Source organism: Hylobates moloch, unplaced genomic scaffold (genome assembly GCF_009828535.3).
Source record: "Hylobates moloch isolate HMO894 unplaced genomic scaffold, HMol_V3 SCAFFOLD_20, whole genome shotgun sequence".
Taxonomy (NCBI): domain Eukaryota; kingdom Metazoa; phylum Chordata; class Mammalia; order Primates; family Hylobatidae; genus Hylobates; species Hylobates moloch.
In genome coordinates this window covers 20,865,401-20,884,838 of record NW_026652295.1, presented here as the reverse complement: position 1 = coordinate 20,884,838, position 19,438 = coordinate 20,865,401, and the positions used below count along the sequence as shown (strand labels likewise).

At 46.1% G+C, this 19,438-nt stretch overlaps 1 protein-coding gene and 1 pseudogene across 1 annotated transcript; both read right to left on the bottom strand.

Annotated features, from left to right (window-relative positions):
* Positions 1–2,027: 2,027 nt before the first annotated feature.
* Positions 2,028–2,344, bottom strand: LOC116459710 (bolA-like protein 2; annotated as a pseudogene).
* A 3,434-nt stretch (positions 2,345–5,778) lies between these two features.
* Positions 5,779–10,631, bottom strand: SOX4 (SRY-box transcription factor 4). Its single transcript, XM_032140412.2, has one exon. The coding sequence runs from the start codon at positions 9,848–9,850 to the stop codon at positions 8,426–8,428; it is 1,425 nt and encodes a 474-aa protein (XP_031996303.1). The 5' UTR covers positions 9,851–10,631; the 3' UTR covers positions 5,779–8,425.
* Between the last annotated feature and the right edge of the window lie 8,807 nt (positions 10,632–19,438).

The window sequence follows — 19,438 nt, the reverse complement described above, 5'->3', positions numbered from 1 at the left end:
GGGTTCCATAGGAGACTATTTTCACAGGCTTTAGGTGTTGATCTGAGGAAGTTAGGGCAGGGGCTGGTAGGAAAGAAAGTAACAATTAACCACATATACAACGGGAGCTAACTGATCATTCAACAGGATCCTTCTGCTTAGCTCTTATAAAAGCAGTTACATGCATCACATGCATTAGCCAACCATCGCCCTACACTGCTGGGCATTCACTGCCTGGAGAGAGCCTACCTACTTAAGGATAATAGAGTTTTCACTCGCCTTTCAACTGCATGTTATGTCAAGAAATAGCACATTCATTACGTGTTTAAAAACTAATCCAAAGAATTATGCATTTGGAAAAATATCTAAAGAAGCAAGTGGGCTAAGTAAATGATATTTCATTTGTTTCTTAATGTCCTGCCCTTTAAAAAAAAACTCAAATGGAATACCCTTAGAATGTCTTACGTATGATGCAAAGCAGCTGTGTATATTGGTCCACAAATGACTTAGAACTTTGTCCTTAAACAAAAAATCTGCAGGGTAAAGGAAGGCCCTACAAGAAACTTCCTGCCATGACTTGACTTAGGCCTGGCCTGTTTGGCGGTACTCCATAAACCAATTGCCCTGAATTGAAACTGTCAAAAGAAAATAAAATGGGCTAAATTTATTATCACCTGTATCCACAAACATACACACATAGAGGTCCATTGAACTAAGGCCCAAACCAAAATGCAGCAGCCTAGTCAGACAGCCCCCTGGGAAATACCGTTTGGTGATGTGAGAGTTTTTTTTTTTTCTTCTTTTTAACATAGAGAAGGAAAACAACACATGCAGGAAACCATAAAACCCTTCAAGTTAACTGTAGCCAACGGTCAATCTCATTAGGATATAATGGGTAGACGATAGCCCTCTCTATAAAGGCTGAGTGTGCTCTGAATAATTTCCAATTTTCTCACTTGCTGGAAGCTCTGCCTTTTAAACAACAAAGCAGAAGTTCCAGGCACTATATTTATATTATTTCTGTTCCCTGCCTTGGATACTTCTTCCAAAAATCAGTCCCTGGGTTCATCTTTTAGCACACATTTGTTTAACTGGAATATATATATATATATACACACACACACACACGCATATATATACATATTAACTTGGCTAATTACTTAAACTTACACTTTTTTTTTTTTTTTTAAGATGGATTTTTCACTCTTGTTGCCCAGGCTGGAGTGCAATAGCACAGCCTTGGCTCACTGCAACTTCTGTCTCCCAGGTTCAAGCGATTCTCCTGCCTCAGCCTCCTGGGTAGCTGGGATTAAAGGCATGCGCCACTACGCTCAGCTGATTTTTTTGTATTTTTAATGAAGGCGGGATTTTGCCGTGTTGGTCAGGCTGGTCTCAAACTCCTGACCTCAGGTGATCCCCCCTGCCTCGCCTCCCCAGGGGCTGGGATTACAGGCATGAGCGACGGGCGCCCGGCCCAAATTTAAACTTTCAACTAGGATGGTGGAAGGGCACCTTGAGAAAATGGATAGGGACTCAGAGAGCTGAGGGAAGTGCAGGGACTGCCAATTTTTGCCAAGGGACCAAGCCTTGGGTAGAAATGGAGAAGACATCTATTTAGAGAAATAAGTTCTAGGCTGATCCTAGGGCTCAGGACATAGAATTCCAATACCCTTTCTGGCACTTCTGACCTTGTGACCTCAGATCAGCCATTGGGCCATTCTCAACTCAATTTCTCCATGTTAAAACAATGAGGGCGTCATACTCCCTTGCCTGCATACTTACTGGGAGAATATGCTAAAACACAGTGAGGATACTGATTTCCAAACTTCAGTGAGCACTGGAAATCTATGGGGGGCCCATTAAGGCCCCATCCCCACAGTCTGACTGTGGCTGGCGATCTGTATAATCGCTACTCTTAACAAGAATCTCCAGGTAATTCTGATGCTGAGGATTCGTATAGCAGACTGAGAAACATTGATTCAGGAGATTTATTTTTAGAATTTTTTTTTCCTGATTTATAATTTAATGGCTGTGCAGGTCCCAGTCCCTCATTTCTGCCACTCACGGGCCCACTGCTCTGGGATCAGGGTTTTCTGTTGAAAGGCATGGATGCGCAGGAGCCCTTCTGCTAGGCACGCGTTCACCAGCCGGTGTCTCTGAAGCAGCGGCTTCCCCTCGTACTTGGCCGACACCGCCAGAAGCTACAGGCGCAATGGTTGAGGGTCGTGTTGTCCTCCAACGCCACATGCTCCGCCGCCAGGTCCCGCTGCAGCTTCTCCCTGGGGTATTCGGCGCTGAGTTCCATGGCGGTAGTCCAGCTGGGGCGACAGCCCAGCGGGGACAGAACCCCAGCTCGGACCCCGGCCACGCTGCTTTGCTCCCCATTTTTAGAATTTAAAGCATCTTCTGTATTGCTGGCACTGTGTTAGGCTTTACATACATTAGCTTTTTAGAACCACCCATGAGGTCAGGTTCTAGCATTCAACGAGCCCATGGGGTAGGCCAGGCATTACGACATACCACACACGTGCCGCTGCACTCTATTCTCAACACAGCTGTCTACATTAGATAGCTCTCTTTCTATATGACGATTTAAAACACGGAAACTTAAAAAGGCTGAGAAATCTGTCCAAAGTCCTCCAGCTTGTTGGTCTCAGAGGCAGCATTCTAATCCAGGTTTTCGTGCAATCCAGCGCTGGTACTTACCACAAGCAGCATAGAATGCAAATGCATGTTGGAAGCTCTTAGGGCCCCCATGGAAACCACGTAAAGTCAACAAATAAGAATTTAGCATTTATTATGTGAAAAGAAGCAGGGAAAGCAAACTGGGAAATACAAGTATTCAATGCCTAGTTTCTGTCCTTCAAGAATTCCAGTCTATCAGGAAAGAGCAGTTTGGTTATACTGCAATTTGGAAGAACTGGAAAGGTGGGCTAAAACGCTTTTGTGCAGGGCCTTGAAGAGCAGCATGTGAATTCTGCACTTTATCCTGGGCACAGGGGAATGGTGGTAGACACCTGGAAGAGCCTCAAACACCATGCAGATGTCTGGAGATGCTTTCTTCCCACCCCTCCACTTTAGCTTTCAAATGATAGTGAAAATTGAGAAATGCGTATGGAGATACCATTTTTCAGGAAGAATCAGAGGGGTAGGAGTAAACCCTATTGATATGGGTTAGAGAGGTATTTTGTAGGCCTTAATAGGAGGGGTGCCAGGAGGCACAAAACAAAAACCACCAGAAAGAGAAATAAAGCATACCAACCTTACACTCTGAGAAATCCAAATGGCTAGATGGGTTTGTATTCTTTTTGTTTGTTTGTTTTTGAGACAGTCACCCAGGCTGGAGTGCACTGATGCGATCTTGGCTCACTGCAACCTCCGCCTTCCGGCTTCAAGAGATTCTCCTACCTAAGCCTCCTGAGTAGCTGGATTACAGGCGTGCACCACTACGCTCAGCTAATTTTTGTAGTTTTAGTAGAGAGGAGGTTTCGCCATATTGGCCAAGCTGGTTTCAAACTCCTGACCTCAAGTGATCCGCCCGCCTTGGCCTCCCAAAGTGCTGGGATTACAGGCGTGAGCCACCGCGCCCGGCCAGATGGGTTTGTATTCTTAAAAAAAAATTTTTTTTTTAAACATTTCTATCTTTTCAAATACTTCCTTGGGATCCCTGAATTTGTTTTAAATTCATGATTAAGCATTCTGACCCATAGTATTCCCCAGACCATGTCTTCTAATTTACGTGTACCCTACAAACACAGGAAACCCTTGGTAAATGTTGATGTCCATTTAACCTAACCCTTTGCTTTCTTGCTTTCCTCAGAATCCCTTAGCTCCCCTAGTACCCCCAAAAGCAGGGTAAACACAAACCCCAAAAGCCTTCCCAGGAGCTGGGCCCACCCTCTCAGCTTACATGTTTTTTTTCTTGGCACTTAAAGGGATTCAACTAGGAATTGACAAAACTTGCTTAAGCAAGTACCACTGATTCACATTTCTGGTGGAGCACAGGGCCAGAAGCAATTACTTGAAATTCTTAAAAGAAAATCTGAAACTTACTCTTTTCTATTGATCCAAATTATCTGAAAGAAAAAAAATCACACTGTTTGGTTTTGCAGGTTTATTATGCCTTGTACCACCTAACACGTAAGTATCCCTTATGAATGAAAACAGACTCAGAGGAAGACATCGTACAAAAATGCTTCTTACGTTTACTCTACCACCTGCCAGGAAGGACACACACATTTCAGCTTTTATTTTTAAACCAATGTTATCAAAATTCTTAAAGGAAATATTTAAAACATCTGCTTTTACATGGAGAGTCAAGGGAAAACAAACAGTTCTAACAGGAGAACCCTCCGAAATAAAAATATACTTTAAAAAAGATGCATCATTTAAAAAATGCATCATTTAGGCTTCATTTATGTCATGGTATTGATACCTTGGATCTGAAAAAAGCTAAATAATTATATCATCACTGCAATGAACAAAAATTAAAAGCGCTTTTCTAAAGAAGAGTTCTTCCTTTTACAAAGATCTCTGAAGAAACTTAGATGCCATGTTGTTCTAAGGTCATTTTAAAAAATGGAATTCCAATTGTAGAACACAAATGCAATTAAAACTAAATATATGAGCACCACACATGAAAAAAATGTTGAAAACTAGTAGCTATCTTTAAGAGATAAATTATATTGAAACACAAGTTATACTGGTTTTTGGGGGTGGATTATTGCTTTTCGTTGGACAACCACAAAACCCCCTCCTTTTAGACTAGTCTTCAAAGGGTCTCTTTTTCCAGGTGTACCTTCCAGGATAATACTCCCTTATCTACAAGCAATCCAAATGAGTAAGGGGTTATTTCCAAACACTTCTGCTTATTAACCTCTCCTCTCCAGTGCTAAAAAACTAAAGACATGTAAAAGACACATTTTTAATTAACATTTGGAAGATGGCTTTTGTTAGTTAATAACAATTGTTAACTCTCAAAATAAACAGGAAATAGTGCCACTTAGCAAGTTGTATGTTCCAAACCCAAGAGTAATGGGCCTTAAGAAATCCAAGTACTTTTTCACCTTGCAGTCTCAACAACCCTTCCTGATTCTTATAAAAAGCACTTGGAGATTTGTGCTATTTTGAGAGAGAGGAGGCTTTCCTCTGGGCCCACACGCAGCCAGCTTCTCCAGGTCATCCTTATTGCTGCAGTTCTCTTACATTAACACCATGTTGAGCATGGCAAAAAATAGAGATCGTAGCACCACATCAACCTTTCTGCTTGAGAAAAAAAAAATGCATAAATGCATACATCTTTCGCATTTCATAATCGGTAAAAGCCTTCTCCTGCATAATCTACTGATAATTTAACAGCTTATTTGTCCTTAACCCACGAAAACCAATTATAGCCACTGCTAGAGGTAAGCATGGGCAAATCAAGGAGAAAGCAGCTCCAGGAGCACCAAGTTCAAAAAAAGATCATCTAGCCAGCTTCATCTGTGAAGAATTCTGTCCACGTTGCCCCTCCCCCTCTTTCAGATTCCAAGACAAAGGGCGTTTTAAAATATGGTAAACTCAGAAAATTCCTAGAAAGCATGTGTTGAGTTGACACATATTCAGCTGATGCCATCATTTCAGGGTCGGGGGAAATCTGGCCATGAGACATTTAATATTCCTCAATAAGGTAGCATTTGACAAGGCTCCTCTGAGAACTTATTTTTTTAAAGCTAAGGCAGATGTGTAGTGTCTAGATACCGTAGGGCCTTTCCAATCTTAGGCACTGGGCATAATAACGACAAAAGTCAAGATTTAGGGTTCAGTTCCAGCTGATTTTATTTCCTTCTCAAAAAAAGTTATTTACAGAAGGTATATATCAACAATCTGACAGGCAGTGAACTTGACATGATTAGCTGGCATGATTTTTTCTTTTTTTTCCCCCAAACATTGTTTTTGTGGCCTTGGAATTTTAAGACAAATATTCTACACGGCATATTGCACAGGATGGATGGCAAAAAAAAGTTTAAAAACAAAAACCCTTAACGGAACTGCCTTAAAAAGGCAGACGTCCTAGTGCCTGTCATGTTATATTAAACATACATACACACAATCTTTTTGCTTATTATAATACAGACTTAAATGTACAAAGATGTTTTCCACTTTTTTCAATTTTTAAACACAACAGCTATAAACCTGAACACATATGCTATCATCATGCCATAAGACTAAAACAATTATATTTAGCGACAAGTAGAAAGGATTAAATAGTCAAATACAAGAATGAAAAACGCAGTACATAGTGTCGCGAACTCAAATCGGCATTTAGATAGATCCAGTGGTTTAAACGGCACGTTTTTGCTTATAAAAAAAGTGCAAAAAAGATGTGGTTTACAAGTTAAAGCTACAGAATCCCTTTTTGCTGTAAATGCACCAGTTTTAAAGCCCCTGGACAGAGCAGTATTTCGTTTAAAACTTTGTTTTTCTTAAAAGCTTACAGTGTTTGGCTAATTCTCCTCCCCTTTTTACAAGACGGGGGCCGGAGGGTGGACACTGGTGGCAGGTTAAGGGATACTGTCACTTTAAGAAGCCTGCAGATTGAAGTGTAAACATGGAGAAATTAGGGGCTGATTTTTTAAACTGTGTGAGATATTAACCAGCCGCCCTGTTATAAAATCAGGAAATCCAAACAGCGATTTACACCGATTAACACCCCCTTTATATATTTTTTACAAAAATACACTGAGAAAATAATCAAACGTTTTCATCTCTCTTGTCTTTTTTTGTTTTTTAAAAGTGTCAAAAGTCTACATTTAAATATAAAAAATTAAAAGTTAAAACTCTAGCCCTTCAGTGAAGGAGACGTAAAATGGCGTGGGTAACAACAACTACCAAAAAAAAAAAAAAAAAAAAAAAGAAAAAAGAAAAAAGGAAAAGGAAGGAATAAAGAAATAAAGGAAATAAAAAGAAAGAAAAAAGGGACAAAAGAAAAAATATGTTTGGCCAGTGTAAATACGTCCACATATAAAATGGCATCTGATTACATTTACAAGGAAAAAGAAGTACGAGGATGGAGCATCGGTGAAGGAAAAAAACACGTCTTCTCATTTACACCTATAAGGAATAAACACACACACTGAGAAAAAATTTGGTCCTGAATTGTTTTTTTAAAGTCCAGCACAGATTTGAGTTGCGTTTGAATCCTTTAAAGAGTTAAGAATGAAAAAAAGCTGGTGATAATTTCGTTGTAGGAATCAAACATAGCGCCATCTATCTGCTTTTTATATTATCCTACACTATTTTAAAAACTGCTCAACAGTCTTATACAGAAATCTTTAAAAGATAGACAGGATAACATGCTATATTAACCCCACCATTGAAATAATCCAACACCATCACGATTCCGATTAAGAGAAGAAAAAAATCTTTTTTTTTTCCTTTTTTTTTCTTTTTCTTTTTTTTTTTCCGAAACCACTCGCCCTCCACTGACTGCCCCTGTACCACATCAAACAGTCTCCTCTCCTCCACGCCTCCGGGGTCTGGGAAGTCTCACCTCACTGATTTCACGTAGAAAGAAGGCGGAGGCCCAGCAGCCGCCGCCGCCTGCTCCCCAACGTGCAAATCCATTTCAGTTTGACCGTGAACCCCCTTCCAGTTCGTGTCCTTCTCCGCCCCCGCCCCTAGCTCCCGCTGCTGCGCTTCCAACGGGGTTCTCGGGTCATTTCCTAGCGCCGGTCACACTGGCTGGCCTCCTCCCCTCAACATCTCCTCCTCCGGCTGCAGAGGGGACAGGGGGAAAAGAAAGAGAAAAAAAAAGCCCCAAACGGGAATTCGCCTGCGTGGAGTCTCTCAGTCCCGGCGCTCCCCCAGAACATCTGCCATCGGCCAAATTCGTCACCCCGGAGCCTTCTGTCTTCATCAGGCGTTAAAAAAAGGGGGGGGGAGGGGTACGCTGGGTTCTCCCCTCCTTTCTTGACCAAGACGCAAAATAAAACAAAACCAAAGTGGTGATGCAGGAAGGGGGAGATTCCTTCAGTCTCTAGAAAACTAACTCGCCTTCTTGCTGGGGGTGCAGACAAGTCCGGAAGCTCGTTGGAAGGGGAGGGGGTCTCTTCAAGCAAAGGGGAGGAAACTCGAAGTCGCTTTTTCTTTTTTGCCATCAACAACAACACCAATAACAACAATAACAGGTCGCCCCTGTCTACCCTCTTCCTCCTCCGCGTCCCTCCGGCTGGGCAGAGTGGGTCCCCGGCCCGGGGAGGTGGGGGATGGGAGCGCGGGTCCAAAACGCCGCCGCGCTCCTTTCCGACGACGGGAACGCGGCCGAAGCCAGCCCTACTTACTTTTTTTTTTTTTCTTTTTTCCCTTTTCTCTTTCAACTCTTCGTTTGTCCTTTTCGTTTCTTTTTTTCACTTTTTTTTTTCTCCTCTCCTACCCCCCCCGGCCCTTCTCCCTGCCTGCGCGCCCTTCAGTAGGTGAAAACCAGGTTGGAGATGCTGGACTCGAGCCAGTCTCCCGAGATCATCTCGCTCACCTCGGGCGTGCAGTAGTCCGGGAACTCGAAGTGCGAGGCGGAGCCGGGCTCGAAGTTAAAATCCAGGTCCCGGTCGAGCGCCGACGACGAACTGAAGCTGCCCAGGGACATGCTCTCAAAGTTTGAGCTGGGGTTCAGGTCGAGCAGGTCGTCTTCGAACTCGTCGTCGGAGGACGAGGAGCCCGAGGAAGAGGAAGAGGAGGAGTGGGACGAGGCCGAGGAGGACGCGTGCGAGGGCGCGCTGGACGGGGCGGGCGAGGCGGCGCGCAGGCTGGCGTAGCCGCGGTGGTCGGCGGGCGAGCGGCCGGCGGCGGGGGACGAGGCGGCGCTGCTGCGGCCGCTCAGGCTCGGCGCATCGGGCGAGCAGCCCGCGCCCTCCTCCTCGTACAGGCCCAGGGGGTCGCTGGGGTCGGCTCCCGCGCCCACGCCGCCCACGGGCGACGACGACGTGCCCAGGCCGCCGAACAGGTAGACGCGCTTCACCTTCTTCTCCGCCAGGTGCTTGCCCGGGGCCGCGAGCGCTGCGGAGGCCGAGGCTGCCGAGGAGGCGGAGGCCGAGGCGCTGGGAGTCCGCGCCTTGTACAGCGAGTGGTGGTCGGCGGCGGCGCCCAGGGGCAGCAGGGCGGCGGCCCCCGCCTGTTCGGCGGCGAAGGAGGAGGCGGCGGCGGCAGCCGCTGCTTTCCCGCCGCCGCCGCCTGCCAGGATGAGCTTGGCGTGCGGTTTGCTGACCCCGCCGCCCGCGCCGCCCGCCACTTTGGAGCCGCAGCTCTTTTTCTGCGCCGGTTTGGAGTTGGCGCCGCCGCCACTCGCACCGCCGCCTCCTCCCCCCGCGTTGCTGCTCCCGCCGCCGCCGCCGCCCCCATGGCCGCCCCCGCCGCTGCCACCGACCTTGTCTCCCTTTTCCCCCGGCTTGGAGGAGGCGGCGGCCGAGGAGCTGGAGTTGGCGTTGCCGGACTTCACCTTCTTCCTGGGCCGGTACTTGTAGTCGGGGTAGTCAGCCATGTGCTTGAGGCGCAGCCGCTCCGCCTCTCGAATGAAAGGGATCTTGTCGCTGTCTTTGAGCAGCTTCCAGCGTTTGCCCAGCCGCTTGGAGATCTCGGCGTTGTGCATGTCGGGCGACTGCTCCATGATCTTGCGCCGCTCGATCTGCGACCACACCATGAAGGCGTTCATGGGCCGCTTGATGTGCCCGCTCGGGGTCTTGCACCAGCTCGGGTCGTCGGCCTTGCCGCCCGTGGAGGCGGTGGAGCCGGGCGTGGGGGAGGAGGCGATTCCCAGCTCGATGCCGGCGCCCGAGTCCGAGCTCTCGCCGGCCAGCAGCGCTTCCGTGTTCTCGGCATTGTTGGTTTGCTGCACCATGGCCTCGGCTCGGCGGGCGCCCACGCGCGCTCACACCCTCTCGGCGGCCGCGGCGCGATCGCCGGGCCCTCCCGGTTCCCCAGGCCAAGCACACGCCGAACGGGAAGACGCGCGCGGCGGCCGAACTGGCCCCTCAACTCCTCTCAGGGGCAGAGGTGGGTAAAGAGAGAAAAGTCCCCAAAAGATGCGGGGAAGGAGTTCTCAGCCTCTCGCAGAGGAGTTATAGTTCCCAAGCTGGAGACTCTCTCCCTCTCTCTCACCGCGCTGCAGTTTGCTGTCTCTCGGCTGAGTCTGGAGACCGTGCTAAAGTAGAGAGGAGTTTCTCGAATGCTGGTTGCTGAAGCTTCCAATGCAAGTTTCTCGCGGCCTCCCAGGCAAGTCTTTTTTTTTTTTTTTTTTTTTTTTTTTTTTCCCTGAAGCAGTTGATTCCAGTTCACGAGCGCTCTCGGTAGCTCAGGAAAGCGACATAGTCTCTAGCACTTAGTCCCTCTCCTACAATGCAAAGCAAAAAAGACTGTGGCTCCAGGACTCTCTGTGGGCGGAATCGGCACTAAGGAGTTTGTGCAATTATTTTGTTGCAAGGTAGGAAGCCAAAAAGCCTGCATGCAACAGACTGGCATGAATAAATGTATGTTTCCCCCTCCCTTCTGCAAGAAGGGAGCTGGTAATGGCAAGAGTTCCTCCAGCGCAGACTCTTAAAGAGCGTGCAAGGAACTAGAGACCCGACAGCGAAACAGGCCTCTTCCCCTCACACACAGTTTCTCTTGCTGCAGCTTAGAGCAGACCCCAATTCCGCCTCGCGCCTCTTTATCCTTTCACAGTCTTGGCTGCAGCCAATCAGCTGCTGTAACCAACGCTTCCTCATGCCAAACCCCTCCCCCGGGCTTCCCATTGGCTTGGAACCCGATGCAATAATAATCTCCGCGTGCAATGAGAAGCTCCAAATCTGACCTCATTCCAATTTACAGAGCAAACTTTTTAAAAGGGCTAGAAGTACAGCTGAGATTTCTGCTGCCTCTTTTTTCCTTTTGCTGTGTGTGTGTGTGTGTGTGTGCGCGTGTGTGTGCGCGCGTGCGTGTGTGTATAGTGTGTGAAGAGGATGTTAATGCATGAAATTATTGAGGGAAGAGACGGAAATGTATTCTAACCATTACGTTAGATAACAAGGGGCTTGGAAGGGGGCGGGGTAAGGGTGAAATACTGTAAATGGAAGCTTTCTGCTTAAAAGCCAAGTGATTATTTTTATTAGTTCTTTTCAGCATTGGAATAAAGAATCAGCCTCTCGTGCAAAATCTGTTCCCCAGCTCTTTCTTAAAGCCAAAGCTGTAAAGGGGAAGAGAAAGCCACAACAATAAATCAATGGATATTGAAAACCATTAAGAAAATGGTACCTAGACACCTGTCATCACAATTATTTTAACAACTCTAGGTACAGCACAGATGTTGATGTGTTGTGTAAATCCCTTCGGAACCGTTTTTGTGCTGTTTGTGGAAGGCAGGGAAGAGGACTTTGCAATAATTGCTTACTCTCTTAACCAAGCAAGGGTCAACTATGGTTATTTAATGATTGAAACTCTGTAAATCCTGCATAGCCCAAACAGGGGAGCTTTCCCTTGAAACACATTAGGTAGTGCTCCATAATTACCTCAATGGGCAGATTTCCCGAGTTTTGCATAGGATGTATAATGGCATGTAAAGGATGGAAATCGGTTTTACTTTCTAAATATTTGTTTTCCCTGTTTTCAAAATTAAAGATTGCTTCACTCTCTTCCCTCTCCTCCTCCCAAAGCCATCTTCCTCCTTTCCTTCTTATGTATTTCCTCTTGTTATTTGTTAGTTGAATCGAAGGGAATTGAAAAACCAAGGCAAAGAGAAACTGTAGAAGGAGGTGATAACTGGTAGCAGAAGAGAGTGGGGCCTCTGGATTCATAGTAGACCTGGCTGCTAATCCTTACTGGTTTGTAACTGTGGGGATGTGGCCAAGTCTCAGTTTTCCTCATCTGTTATATGGGAGCACTAGGAGCTACTTTATAGAGGGTTGTTGTGAGGGTTCAATGAATTTGTGACTATGAAGCACCTAATGTATTGTAAGCCCTCAATGAATACTAATACCTTCCTTTCTAATTCAAATGCCAGACACATTCCTAGTAAAGGTTGCATGTTGTTCAAGAGGCTAAAATAGAATAGCCACTTATGTAAAAAAGTAATAACAGGCCATGCGCGGTGGCTCACGCCTGTAATCCCAGCACTTTGGGAGGCTAAGGTGGGTGGATCACTTGAGGTTAGGAGTTCGAAACCAGCCTGGTCAACATGGTGAAACCCTGTCTCTACTAAAAATTAAAAAATTAAAAAATTAGCTGGGCAGGGATGCATGCGCCTGTAATTCCAGCTACTCGAGAAGCTGAGGTGGGAGTATTGCTTGAACCCAGGAGGTTGCAGTGAGCTAAGATTGAGCCACTGCACTCCAGTGTGGGTGATAGAGTGTGACTCTGCCTTAAAAAAAAAAAAAAAGTAATCACAGATCATTGATGTGAACCATGCAAGGACAATAGTGGCAACTCTGCCATTCCATTGATTTTAAAAGAAAGGAACTCCATGAAGAATACTAAGAAGAATATGGCAAAGAAAGGATGCCAAGGTATTCAAAATAAACGTTGGCTACAGAAATTACTTGTTTTCCAACGTCTGAAAATTAGAATTGTAGTAAAAATCAGCTTTCCTTAACACTGTAATAGGAAACTAATGTTCTTCAGGCTAACCATAAGTGGTTAGGTAAAGTCAATCCAAAATAATTAAGTCAGCTTTTGATTCAGATTAAACTAATGCTGGGTAGTAAATTTCTATTTATCTTGTCAAACTTTTAAAGTATGTAGGCTGGCAATAGGCCCAGGTTGTCAGATTTAGAATTTTACTGGAAAGAACACCTTATGTAGCCATCTGACTGGATCTGTAAGGATCAACCACAAGCAAAACTGTTTTTGTAGGTAAAAGCAAATAATTTTTGACCATTAGCTACTTGTATTATATAATTTTTTTAAAAAAGGAGAAACAAGTCCTTTTTTTTTTTTTTTTTTTTTTTGAGACGGAGTCTCACTCTGTCACCCAGGCTGGAGTGCAGTGGCTCGATCTCGGCTCACTGCAAGCTCCACCTCCCGGGTTCACGCCATTCTCCTGCCTCAGCCTCTCCAAGTAGCTGGGACTACAGGTGCTCGCCACCACGTCCGGCTAATTTTTTGTGTTTTTAGTAGAGACTGGGTTTCACAGTGGTCTCGATCTCCTGACCTCTTGCTCCGCCCGCCTTGGCCTCCCAAAGTGCTGGGATTACAAGCATGAGCCACCGCGCCCGGCCACAAATCCTTAAAAAAAGAAAAACCCAAACCAAAAACACACAGGCACCTTTTCTGCATAACAGTGTTGCTGTGTTATATACTTCATTTTCTCTGGTATGCATAGAAACACATCCTTAAATGTTACCAATCTGACAAAAAAAATTATTTTAAGAAGGCTATTATCCATAAGATCAATATTTTCACTAGGATAAAAAAGAATATATTTATTTTTGGATTTGTACTAACTAATGATTTGAGGGTGTGGCTAGTTTGATAATTCAGTCAAGTTGATTATCAATATTGTTGATTATATTTCTAAGTCATTTATGCTTCTGTCATCGAATATGATGGGGAAGAGTGGAAGTTAAAGCAGCCATATATATTTCTGCTTAAAACACACAGATTTTTTAAAGGGTGTACTAAAACATAGCCACTGGCCTCATTCTTTCGTTGTTACATGTATTTTCTGTATTTCAGCAAATTTTAAGACACACCATTATATTACATTCCACCAAGGAAGAAAATCTGCCAATGAAACTGTGATATCCCCCTAGATGTAGGATGCCTCCTTATTTCAGGAAGAGTTGAAATGAAAAGAAAAATTTCCTCTTAGACTTGATGAAATATGGTATCAGTAACTTCCATTGACTTTGTGATTACTGTATATATATTTATATATTACACAAGTGCCTAGACTTCTGAAATAGATCTGTTCTAATGGGTTAGTTCTCTTAGAATGTAAGAAAACATGACAAATGGCCTTTTATTAAAGTCATCTTTGTGACCAACTAAGTGTGTGCACACTGGAATGTATTGGACCTCTCAGTACCAAATAATGAGAAAAGATTTCTCCCTTCTCATTCCCTAACTTCATATGCTCTGTAATCAGTTCTCCATTACTGACATTTTTTTCCCCAAATACCAGATATTTGGTGGCCCCTACTAAATCAGTACGCAGTGTTCCCTCTGCTGGCTTTGCAGTACATGAAGTAATTCTTAATGCTACTCTTTTAGCTGTATTAAGAGAAAGCCAAGATAATTTTGCAGAAAAAAAAAAAATCCTGGTTTAGAATAATAAACTGTCTTTGTTGGCAATAATGTTAGACATTTCAAATTTTGAATTAGGTATTTTATTTTATTCCCTTAAATGATGGAATTCCATTTGAGATGTAAGTGTAATATCTGCTAATGCATTTCTTCTGCTCTCACACATCTACACAACATAGAATCTCACATCCATACAATGGTATGGGGCATAGATGAAATAAGATTCTATTCCATTGCTTAATATATCCCTTTGGCATGGAGGGAGGGACCTGAATGGAAATTAGTTTAACAAATCTGGATTTGCACTGATTTGCAAGATTTTGCCTTGCCTTGGTTATAGAAACTATGATTGTAGGCACTAGTCAGACCTGACAAGTATTCAGTTCAAATAAAATAAAGAGGAGGAAAAACTGTATAGTTGTTACTTCACCTGACAAGGAAGAAGCCCTGGGAAATCTGATGTCATTGTCAACTGAAAGGCGCCAGTTTTTTTGGTTCCACACTTTATGGAAAAGATGCCTCCATATGAGGCTGATTTACTTCTCAGTCAAGTAGACAAACATAACTTGCACTTCATCCTTTTGGACTGATGACATTGCATTGTAACTGGGCTCAGCACGGAATGGGAGTGGGGGTGCGTGCATTGAAAAATAATATATGGAAATAAGTCATTTGCAAAATATCAAAATAGGATTCTGGGGTAAATGAAACCTAGCATTTATTTTTATCACTAGAATAAGCTAAGAGTTAAGAAACCTGCATTTCTAACAATTTTACCATTTTCCTCTCATAACCAGTGACTAGCACACAGTAGGCTTAAGCTGTTCATGCCAATGCGAACTCATTATTCCTTTCCTCTCGATTTTCTCATGAAAACAAGCAGAAGACGAATGTTTGCAGGGCCACTTGGATTGCAAGCATGAACACAGGCTTCTGCTTCTATTCTAGAGGCAGAGGCATGGCACCCGGGGAGAGCCTGGGTTTGTCTGCAGCCAGCCGGCTCCCAATCTGGGGAGAAGCAGCCGCCAGGTGGCATCGCTGAGCCTCCCTGCGCCCGCGAGGCGAGGTGGGAAATCCTGGGGATAGTCTTTCTTCTTCCCCTTCCTCCTCTCCCGAACCCCTACCACTCCCTACCACTGTACCTTCTTTAGTTAGAGGCTTAAACACTCAAGGAGTAATAGGGTATGTCGATGAATTCTGATTTTTTTTTATAAATCAAAGTTTAGGGCAACCACCCGCCGCCTCCTGCTCACTCGTCAGGAGCTCCGGGTGACTGGGGAAGCCTAGACCAGCCTCCTGTCTGGATCAGCTAACCCAACTCGGGGATTATCAATTTCGGTTTCCCTGTCTTCTTGCTAAAGTGAATGCAGTTTCTCCAGCTTCGGAGAGCGGCTGCAGAGAAACGGCGCGCCTTACTTAAGGACGCCAGTGCAAAGGCCACCCCTTACTCAAAAAAAAAAAAAAAAAAAAAAGGTTTCCTTCAGGCAGAACGCCTTCCGGAGCGCAGCGATTCGGTCTCGCAGGCACGGCGCTCTCCCTGGCTTAAACTCGCCGAGGATTAATGGTGCTCAGCCTCGCTCCGCCGCGGCGGCCGAACCTCTCCTTTCGCTTACAGTTACAGGGAGGAAATAAATTGGAATCAACTCAGACTGTGCTTTCTGGAGGAAAGTCCTTCCTACTGTAAACATGTTTCAGGCGATCCTGTCAGCAGCATTTTAACACCCGTCTTCCGTTTAGGTTTTACGACCGGGGAAGGAGCTGAAGACACACGCGCGCGCACACACATACAAACGCGCGCGCACACGCAGCCCAAGCGAAGACACCTCCCGCACCCTCGCGGGCTCCCAGCCCTCCTTTGAATTTGCAACCGGTCGCGGATAGTTGGGGGGGTCGTTTCCCAGGAGGTTGGCTCCTCCGTCCTCCTACCCCATCCCCTGGCCCTTGGAGATGCTGTCCAGTTCCGTCACTGACCAGAACTGACAGCCACTTGGCCTCCTGCTCTCTTGGGTGCCCAGCATCCTTTGCTCTGGACAACTAAATGCTCTCTGTGAGACTTGCTTGGATGGTACGGTGCGCGCTGTGCGTGCGGGACCCACTCTTCGGCAGGCACAAGACCTTCGTACACCGGCTGGCCAACCACCCACTTTATCCCCTCCCCGGACCCCGCAGGCTGAGGCCCCATTGAGAGCGCAGCTGCAGCGTCTCTTTCAGGAGGGCAGAGCAGGCTGCGCGTGCACGGTGCGCGGGGGGAGGAGAAGGGCTGAGAACGGAGGGAAGTCGACAATTGATTGCACCCCAGTCTTCAAGCGTCCCTTCTCCGCGGATCACGGAGGGACAGGCGTGCATTGGCGCCTTCCCTCGATCCCTCGCTCGTGCAGGAAAGACTGGACGGTGGAGGCTGAGTTTGCGAGGGCCACGGAGGCGCCCCAGGGTGCCAGGCGCCCTCGTCAAGGGCCGCGCTTGAAGCTCCAGATTCAGTCCCCAGCACCTGTAGGAGGCGGTTTCGGGTCTGAGAGAAGGGAACATATGGCAGGTAGTTAACAGGGAGAGGCTGCGCCCTGGGCGCAGTTACGAGGAAGCCAAGCTCTGCGGAAGGTCTCGGCTCGCTTTGTCCTCCTTGGATCAGCTGGTCTCTGCCTTTCCGCTGGCAGCCGCGGCAGTCAGGCCCTGGCGCAAGCGCCCGGGTGGAGCTGCCTACTCGACCCGGGGTGGCGGGGGTTGAGGGGGCGGCAAAACCACCCCAGTGGCCCCAGCAGGCGGTCTAGGTGGGGCACGCCCCACAGGCTTCCCTCCCCCAACCCAACAGCCCGTTGTTGCAATTACAGTTTTAGCCCCGTGGGGAAAAGCGGGTGATTTCGCTTTTGGAAAAACACTTCAAGAGCAACCCTAAGCCAGCGTTACAAGCCAGTTGACCTGCTATTGGAGGTTGTGCGAGGGCGGGCTGGGGCGCGCGCGTCTGCCAGGGAGGGAAACCCGCTGGGGAGTGGGCAGAGGGAAGCGGAGCAAAATGTCAGATAACAGAAAGAGGGGAGGCGGAGGAAGAAAGGCGCTTGATTGCGGGGAAGTGGGACGGCACGGAGACCGCATTGGCTGCCAAGTGACGCGGGTCAGGAGGAGAGGGACGCGTGCGTGGCAAGCAGCCAGTGTAGGACGCACGGGCTCCCTCACCAGGCAACGGATCTCCTTTCTTCCAGCCCTTCCCCTCCCGTGCTCTCGCCGTAGTCACGTCACACTTGGCGCAGACAGCTTTGGGGGATCTCATAGGGATGGGAGGGGTGGGGTGGGGCAGGGACCGTAGAACCCAGTGCCCCAGACCGCGCCTGGAGTGCAGTACACCTGGCACCCGGGACTCGCCATCTGCTCCCAGCTACCGTCTCTCAGGCCAGGGGTGTGGGCCTGGAGAAAGATAAGAGTACCGCGTGGGAGTGGATGGCTTGGCGTCAACCGCCTCAATGAACTCAGTCAATCAACGTTTATGGTGCGCCTACTGTGTGACGGGCGCAGCCTTGGTCCCCTCCAGCTGCTGGGCTGGGGAACTGCACCATCTGTTCAGTTAATCAGCAAGCTAGAAAAGAATTCTATGTATATGGTTGTAAAATAAGTTCAAAATTCTGACAATAATGCATATGCAAATTTGCCATGAAAGGAGGGTGATAGAGGTAGTTTGGGGATCTGGAGAAGTGTTGGGTCTAGCAGTACAGAGGTTTTGTGATTTTTCACTGCTTCCTGAGGCATGAAACTCCCATCCTTCCTGTCCCACATTACAAGTTAAAAAAATAATTTAGTGACACTATCTGGCTATCACGATTCAAAAATAACTGAAGGCTAGTACTTAAAACACTCAAACTTAACTCATTAATTTCAAAAATATCAGATCCCCAACCACTGCCTTATTGTAACAAATATTTTGTAATATAACTTTACTCTCCTGAAATAAAATCTGTGGATTATGTAACTTACTATGCACAGAATTAAAAAAGAAACCATAATGTTCAAACTACAATATTAAAGGAGAAACACACAGTAGGTAATTTATAATAAGACAATATGCATTTCAAATATGCATGGTAGGGCTGTATTTCACTAAAACACCCAAAATGTCCAAAAATTTAAAAATTCTCCCTAGGCGTACTACTGCCTAGGTATGAATTATGCACTATGGATGGCAGGCAAATGCTAAATAATGAGGATGTTACTTGTATTCTGAGTTCTTAAATTTACAGTGGATGTGGTAGATTCTTGTAATAAATCATCCTCCTAGTACGTGTGCCTTTATGTGGACCTTTTTCTCTTTGATTCTGGATTTGGTCACTGAGTTGCTTTGGGAAATGGGGCATTAGCAAGCATGAGACAAACAGACTTCACAAGTGCCCATGTACTGGGGTTTGTCCATTGAAACCATCATGTTGTGAACCTACTCCCGTGAGACCATGAAAACATCATGTTGTGAACTACCTTCAGCAGTCTATCTTACTCGAGGATTGAAGGCCCCATAGGGAAAACCAAGGTGCCCCTCCAAGGCCAGCATCCCAGGCATGTGACTGAGAACATCTTGGACTCTCCAGTTTTGGTTGAGTTGTCAGATGACTGCAGCCACCGGAGTGATTCCAGATGGGTACAACAGAAGAATCACTCAGATTGACACCCCACAGAATTATGAGAACTAATAAGTTGTGTTAAATTACTATGCTTTGGGTAGTTATGCAGTAACAGAGGTCAGAGTTGTATTAATTACAATGCCATTTGATAGATGCCAAAATATAAGTTCATGCAGGAAGGTAACTTTTTCTTAATGATGCTAGATCTTTATTAAAAATTCAGTCAGTATTTTCATCAATGCCCATAGTGTATATGGGAGTTAGCTAAAATTGAATAACCCCATGGAAAAAGACATTCCATGCAAATAGACACCAAAAGCAAGCAGGAGTACCTATTCTTTTTTTTTTTTTTTGAGGTGGAGTCTCACTCTGTTGCCCAGGCTGGAGTGCAGTGGCATGATCTTAGCTTGCTGCAACCTCTGCCTCCCAGGTTCAAGCGATTCTCCTGCCTTAGCCTCCCGAGTAGCGGGGGTTACAGGCACCCACCACCACGCCCGACTAATTTTTGTATTTTTAGTAGAGACGGGGTTTCACCATGTAGGCCAGGCTGGCTCTTGAACTTCTGATCTCAGGTGATTCACCTGCCTTGGCCTCCCAAAATGCTGGGATTACAA

Coding starts and splice junctions, on each gene's coding strand:
- SOX4 (XM_032140412.2), bottom strand. CDS start 9,850: ATGGTGCAGCAAACCAACAATGCCGAGAACACGGAAGCGCTGCTGGCC.